Below are 7,643 nucleotides of genomic sequence, written 5' to 3'. Positions count from 1 at the left end.
GGTTCGACTCCCAAATATTGTATTACCATTTTAAAATAGAAATGAGAAAAGCTGTCCTTGTTTCTTCAGTATTTTCTTTCTAACTCATTGGAAGTAAACGGTTGTTACTTCGGCCAATTTCCTTATTTTTTAAAACATTTTATTCCATTGTACTCATTATATTCAAAGGTCTGTCACTTTTATCCAAAGTTGAACGTCTAACTTTGGAAGCAACACTCTACAGATATTGATTGATGAGCTCTTATCAATCCTGAGTATTGTTTCTTAGCTTCCTATCGCCTTAAACCCATTTAAACTGAATGTTTAAACAGGTTTTTCCCAGAGGTTCCGTGCTAGAGAAGATGAACCTGAGGCCCTTTTTCATCTCAGAGTAGTTTCACGGACATAGCTGCTTATGGTGACTTAATGTTTTCAGTTATTGCCTATTGAAACACACGAATGTACCACGAACCCAACTTCCCGAAAGAGCCTGAGTGAGTGTCGATGGAGAAATGTCCCATTAAGAACACAGATGGTCCTGTACTTGTTTGAAAAGTTTTAGAGTATATAGATAGCAATATTTAAGTGTTATTCTGTGTATTTCCTGCCACTGTTAAAGCCCTGCACTCTGTAGGGCCGAACATGCTGGACTGTGAAAGACATCTGTGGACCTTTGGGGAAAAAATAAATAAACTTGTGTTGCACCAAAGAGCTGAGTTGTTGTCAACCATACATTGTGTGTGTGTGTTTGTGTGTGTTTTACAGTTTACTAGACTTAGTATCATGTCATTGGAACTGTTAAAATTATTATTCTTACTTTTCAACCCAACACAAGAACAGTTTTCAGCAACTACAGATTTCTTGTTTACACTGACTCATGCCAACAATGCACACACCCAAGCCACCACCCTACACCCTCACATACACCTGGGTAACCACACACACCATAGCAACAGCCCAGAATAGCACAGCAACCTCCCTAGCAGCTGCCCTAAACACCATGGCAATTATTCAGCATCACCTTAGCAACCACCCAGAACACCATAGTTGCCACCCTCATAACGACATACACTAACCAGTGAAGGCACCAATGACCCATGACTGAAAATATGGAGATGCACTGAAATCAGAAATATATGATAAATTATCTTTTTGTCATTAATTGGAGAAAACGCGACGGTGTGTTCGAATGACATAACGTTGCTTTATGTTGTTTTTATAAACCAATTACACAAATGTCACCACAAGTTGGCGCTCTCATGGTGCTCAGAGACGTCACAACACTGCCGCGGACTCTGCACGACACAACCGACCGTTTTTACGGTAGTGTTTTCTAACGTCAAGCAAAACGCAGGCATAGTAGGAAGGTGACTCCTGCTCAAACACGGTAAATAAAGACGTTTTTGCACATTTATTGCATTTTAACTACGTGGTTTAGTAAAGGAAACGATGTGAATGTTATGTAAGATTAGAGGAAACATCTACGTGTTGTTCTTTTGAAACTGAGAGCGGCCTGTTGTTGGTTAGCATGAACATATAGGTCATTGAAGAAGCGGACAGGTTCAAACCGGACAGAGTCACAGAACTCTGAGCCGGGACTCGCCTGAGTCAAGACGAGTTTACTAATCTATGCATAAATACACGTCAGCCATGGATATAACACTGTGTATACATACGTAACGCCTGTACACCACAGTATGAGGCTGCTTTGAGATAGCTAAAGAAGCTAGTCGCTTCAGCAGTAGCTAACCTAACCTAGCTTTTACATTCAGTACATAAACAGAGAGGAAACTGATTTAGTGCATGAAGTTAAGTTCTACAGGCTGGTGGTCGTTTCCTGTATGTATCCTTTAACACTATATGATGGTGTTTATGGTCATTTAGTGGCTGTATACAGTATTTTGTATGTTTATGTGGCTTCATTACACTGAGACACGTTCCTAACATTTAAGTGAGTCTTTGTATGTATCCCCTGTCAACAGAGCTGAGCGTTATAAACTCCACAAAGACGCACTATAATACAGGACCGTAGTGTTGGTTCTATTAGTTTACACAGGGTATTGAAAGGTTAAGTCTGTCATGCTGCTATATTATAATTTTTGGACGTGTATTCATCATGTTTCCCATCTAACGTCTCCTTCCACCTGTCTCCTCTCCCTTCCCATCACACCCCCCCTTCCTCCTCCTCCTCCTCCTCCTCCTGCAGCAGCATCATGCCGTTTGTGGACCTTCAGTCGCGGCTGGGCATCAACCTGGACCGCTGGATTTCCATTCAGAGCGGAGAGCAGCCGTACAAGCGGGCGGCTCGCTGCCACGCCTTTGAGAAGGAGTGGGTGGAATGTTCCAGTGGCATCGGGCAGACTCGGGCCAAGAAGGAGTGCAAGCTGGAGTATGAGGATTTCCTGGAGTGCATGCACAAGAAGAAGATGGTGAGTGTGTGTGTTATAAGCACATAAAAGTATTATAACTGGCAGTTTCTGGTTGAAATGCCTTATATTAAGTTTGCACAGATGAGAAATTATCGTGTAAAATTGCCTCAGTCTGGTTTAGCTGATATAGTAACCATGGCAACGTTACACTGTCACGTTCTTGCTCAGGGTTTGTTGTCATTAAGTGGCAGCATGTAAGAGAACTTCAGAATGGAATTACTGCAAAGTGTGTGTGTGTGTGTGTGTGTGTGTGTCTGTGTCTGTGTCTGTGTCTGTGTGTGCGAGCAGATAGCAGATTGAGAGAGAGAGAGACACTGCTGAATGTGCTGCAGTACCTCAAATGTCCAGCAGTGTCCAGTTCTCTCCACACCACATGCAGATGAAGCAGAATGTTTTGCTTCTTAAACGTTTATGTCATTTCCTCCATCATGTCTCTGGATTAACCCTGTGTCCTCTTCGTGTCCTTTTCCTCCCTGTAGATCAACAGGCTGTCCACCATCCGTCAGCAGCGGGACAAGATGGTGAAGGAGGGCACCTACATACTGCCCAGCTGCCACACGGGCAAGGACGAGGCATCACCATGAGCGAGCACCGACCCCTCCTCCATCCTGTCCCTGTGTATAGTAAACCAGATATCACTATTTGCCCATTTGCCCTGTACAACTTTACAAATAAATGTTCTAATGTTATCACTGCTACTTCTCTCCTTTCTTAGCTCATGTGCAGACGGGTGTAATCAGATAATGATGCCGTGTGTGTGTGTATGCTCAAAAATGCATGATTGGTAGACACACCGTAAAATAAAGCCATAAAATGATGTCACCGCATTATGTCATCATCAGCTGCTGAAGAAGTCGCCCATAAATTGTTGGACCAGAGACAATTAAACACATTTTAAACCTGTAAACCTCACAAATCATGTGAACTGCAGATGACTGGACTGATGAATGGGATTTGACCCATTAATTGCCTCTTTGTACCGCTGCTTTAATGGTTTCTAGTGAATGATTTCATGCTTTTACCCCAGGGGAGATGGTCCTGTAGTCTGTTCTCTGGTGATCTTTGCCTTGGTTGTTAATATAAGTGAAACTAGTTGAGCTGCAGATGCATTTACAGTCCATTTCCTTAACCTCCTGACCTCATTTCAGCGTGGAATTCAATGGATTAGACTAAACGCTCCAGAGGGACCACTGGACCCATGTAATGAGGGATGGATATGAAGGGAAGCACTTTGACAACATTGATTTAATTACCAGCATTTAAAGTCTGATTGATGGGATTAGGAAGTTCTGTGATGTGCCACAAGGGGGCGCCGAAAGCATCGGTAATACGGGAGGGAAGACTGAGAAGACGTGAATCCAATCCAAATGGTATTGAACCCACAACCCCAGCTCGACCTGCTCTCATTGAAATTACAAAGAGGATGTTTGCTGAAGGATGGAATGTTTTTCTCTGAAAGTTCCCAAATGCAACAAGTTTTGATTGTGGACACATAATTATTTTCCCATTTTAATTTGAATTAGTAATCATCATAGTCGGAAGTATAGAGCCTGAATAGAGTCGTTTAAAGCTGGGTGCACTTTGACCTTAATACGTCTATAATGTCCTTACTCTTAATAGAGAGAGCGTTGAGTTATGAGTCATAAACTGCTTTAACATTGTGTTCTCTCTATCCCAGAAATGAAACCACATTGAGCCCCAGTGGAGGAGTCACAGTCCAACCAGCCTGCTTGCTTCATACTGATCCTGGTGGAGCTCTTTGTTTCAGACAAAGTGAAAGTGAAAGCTCAGTGGTGCCGCTGCAGCATCAATAGCTTAATCATCTTGCAGCTTTTGCACCAAGTTAATGCAGAAATCTTAATTAATTCTACTTATTTGAATCATTAATCAGTCTGAACTCATTCCTCTGGTTGTCCTGGGAGACCAGCTTTATTACAGGGAACATTCCTTGCTTTGCAGAATATTATACGTGGATCCACTTCAGGCACGGTCACAAGGTCTCATTGGATAAATGAAGTCACGTCTCAGTCCGCATCCTCATTCAATTATGCTGCTGCTACACCAGCGGCCCTCAGTGTCACTGACCTACATTACTCTGCTCTTACCCCACACACTCCTGTTCAAACTCGAGGATCAAACTAGCTGCACTGTTCTATAGCGAGTACATAAACAAACCCTCAGCTGTGATAAGAGTGAACTTTGACCTTGTTTAATGCCACAGTAGCCTTGTGTTTATGTGTCTGGTCCGACCATTAGCTGCTATTTGATTAAAAACAGCTACAGTCAGGCCCTTGGGTTAATCCTGAACTGTGGCCCAGAGTTCATTTGCTTTCTCTGACAGGACCGATGGGACCGGAGAGAGACGGTCGGCCTGGATTATCCTGCTGCGGACCCCAGACACCAGGACAACCCCCCTCCCTCTGCTACACACACATGTAATTCCTCTGATATCAAGTAGACCCTGCAGTACACTTTATAGATTCTAGACGTTTTAGGTCAAAACAGGCGAAAATGTGAACAAACACAAAAGCATTTCTCAGTTCAAAATAATTATAACTACTTTTCTTCACACGGCTCTATGTCATTATCAGTGTTGTGCTGTTCTGCTTCATCTCACTCCTCTTCCTCTCACTCTGTGTTGTCATCTAACAGTAAAGGAACATGATCCAGGCTGATAACCAACCAGACATAAACAGACATCAATCATACAATTCCCATGGTCAAAACGTTACATTAGGGGAATCTGATCCTCTTGTATTTGCTGTTCAAACTCAAACAGAAGTTCACCAGGCCATTCAAAGGATACTCTGAACTCTTCCCAGTATTCTCTTGATCTAGAATGCCTGATCTCTCCGGGTCCTCGTGGTCTGGGACCCCTGGTTGTTATCATAGTCCAGGGCTTGAGGAGGTCAGCACAAACCTAAACCCATGAGGAAAGCATGAGGCCAAACAAAACGTTTCTCCTTCTTCTTCTTCTCCTCTCTCCAGCTGTAATCAATTACTTTTTGAGCTTCTCTTCCTCCAGCTGTTTGAAGAGGAGGAGGAGGAGGAGGAGGATGGGGGCGGTGGTGTTTGTGTGTCATGAAGGGCGGGATTATGAAATCCCAGATTAATACTGTGCCATATGATGTAAAAGCAGAGAGCAGAGGTTTCACTGCCTCCTGTACCGAAATGTGTGTGAATGAGTACAAATGCCCACGCGTACACCCTTCCTTTCCCTTTCCCTGTGTGTGTGTGTGTGTGTGTGTGTGTGTGTAGATCGTGGTTTGGTGGTGGTGCTGCTGCTGAGCCAATGATGACGCAGGGGTACAACCCAAAATCTGAATTTCCGCGACACTTAACACACTGAATGGACATGGGTTAAGAGTAGGAGCCGTGAGCACAGCCTATTGAAGAGCGAGAGAAAGAGAGAGAGAGAGGGATCGAGTGTGTGCGAGTGTGTGTTGGACCCGGCGCGGAGGGCTGGTGGGGGGTTGAAGGCGAGAAGAAGACAGAGAGGAGAGGAGGAGAGGAAGAGGAGGAGGAGGAGGACTAGGACAGCCATTACCACTCAGGATCACGTTGCCTGCCTCACTCCCACCGGCTGCGATCGCGTTTTGGGAGGAAGCGGGTTGGAACATTACGGAGCCGGTCAGCCGAGTGAAAACACGCAGTCCGTCCTTCCGTCGGTCCGTCCATTCATCCCTTCATCCCCTCTTCCAACAGACGGACACGAGCGGCGGCGGCGGCGGCGGCAGCAGCATCCCCGGCCTCCCTCGCTCTGCGCTCGGACTCCAGGACCGCTGCTGCCCGGTGAAGGTAAGCGGCTCCGGAGCTCACACACACACACACACACACACACACACACACACACACACACACACAGACGGGGTTCCACCTCCATCCTGACGCGTTCAGATGAGCATTATTAGAGCCTATCATCTTTATCATCTCTATTATGATGAACTGTGGAGAGTAAATCAACAGCACGAGTCCCAGATGGACCTTAGAGCCACCAGGCATATCTCCATCAGCCAGACTAGCTTCATCTAATGAGGGAATGAGTGCAGAGGCTTGTTGATCAGAGGCTGACACTCATTAGATACATGTCCGGTTTGTGTTACTGCTATAATAATCTCTCTTACTGCCCCGTTTGTAAGCACACTGCTGGTGATCCCAGTGCTGTGCTGGAGGGAGGGAGGCAGGGAGGGAGGTAGGGAGGGCTGGGCTCTGTGGAGGACACACAGCACACAGCCTGAGAGGTTCTGTGGGTTGTGGAGAGAGTGAGAGAGCAGTAGCTGTCTCTCCACTGATGACAGACTCAGATTGTGCATGGATAAATAGACGAATGTAATCATTTGCTGGACACAAAGAGCCCCGTGCTCGCTTGTAGTCTGTCCGCCTGCACGCACAGCCTCTCCTCTCCTCGCCATGTCTGATGTCCATTCATGCAAACACATTCCCCTTCACATCAAACACACACTGACCAGAGAGAGAGAGGGAGAGAGAGAAAGAGACAGAGAGAGAGAGAGAGAGAGAGGGAGAGAGAGAGAGAGAGAGAGGCATGCATGCAAAACCGTCGACATGACACGCAGCTGCATTCAAACTGGATTCAATGTGCAGCAACACACACAGACACACGCTGGGGAGGGAATGCTTTCATTGATCTGTGCCTTTACCACAACTAATAACCTCTAAACACCAGCAGCAGCTCCTCCATCACCACTACCTCCACCCTGTTTCAGGTTAGGGTGAAGCCCCAAGAGCCCCATCACCGTAGGCTCCCTGTCTCTCTGTGTGTCTGTCTGTGTGTGTGTGTGTGTGTGTGAAAGCTCAGTGATATAATGTGAGGTGGAGCCAAGAGAGGAACAGAAAAACACATCAAGATTCAGCTGCTCCCCTGCCGCTTTGTGCCAGATGGTCAAACACACTCCCGTCTCCCTCCGGCCTTATGTTGGACCTCCATCTAGTAGACGACTATTCCATTCAGCCAGAATCGGAAGGGAGACACAAACTGTGCATCCATCACTACTATTTGCTGAAATCTGATTGCATTATCACTCCTTCCTTTCACTCTTCTGATGTGGCCACACACTCTTCAGTTATAGTGGAAGGGAGCATCAACACATTATGTTGCATATTGGCAATGTAACATCATCATAAACATCATTTAATAACCTCACTCTGGCCCAGAAACTGACATTGTATTTAAAATGATGAGAGATCCACTGGCACCTTCACCTCCCTCTCTGTGTG

General features: G+C 45.6%; 1 protein-coding gene across 2 annotated transcripts; it reads left to right on the top strand.

Moving 5' to 3' along the window:
- The first annotated feature begins 1,239 nt into the window (after positions 1–1,239).
- Positions 1,240–3,097, top strand: ndufs5 (NADH:ubiquinone oxidoreductase subunit S5). 2 transcript variants are annotated; one of them, XM_076139068.1, is made up of 3 exons: positions 1,240–1,366; positions 2,186–2,408; positions 2,888–3,097. In XM_076139068.1, exons 2-3 carry the CDS (start codon positions 2,193–2,195, stop codon positions 2,990–2,992), a joined length of 321 nt encoding a protein of 106 aa, XP_075995183.1. In that variant the 5' UTR covers positions 1,240–1,366; positions 2,186–2,192; the 3' UTR covers positions 2,993–3,097. The 2 variants fall into 2 exon arrangements, with proteins under 2 accessions (XP_075995183.1, XP_075995184.1); XM_076139069.1 differs by having other exon boundaries at positions 1,270–1,366; positions 2,189–2,408.
- The last annotated feature ends 4,546 nt before the right edge of the window (positions 3,098–7,643 follow it).

The sequence above is a fragment of the Genypterus blacodes genome, unplaced genomic scaffold (assembly GCF_046128005.1).
Source record: "Genypterus blacodes isolate CSIRO-AG114 ecotype Tasmania unplaced genomic scaffold, CSIRO-AGI_Gbla_v1 ptg000438l_1, whole genome shotgun sequence".
Lineage (NCBI taxonomy): Eukaryota > Metazoa > Chordata > Actinopteri > Ophidiiformes > Ophidiidae > Genypterus > Genypterus blacodes.
This window is presented reverse-complemented; position numbering and strand designations above follow the sequence as displayed.

What these genes read in the sequence shown, in the direction of transcription:
- ndufs5 (XM_076139068.1), top strand. Translation starts at nt 2,193, where the DNA reads ATGCCGTTTGTGGACCTTCAGTCGCGGCTGGGCATCAACCTGGACCGC. An exon ending in GCATGCACAAGAAGAAGATG is followed by an intron (nt 2,409 to 2,887) that starts GTGAGTGTGTGT and finishes TCCTCCCTGTAG; the next exon opens with ATCAACAGGCTGTCCACCAT.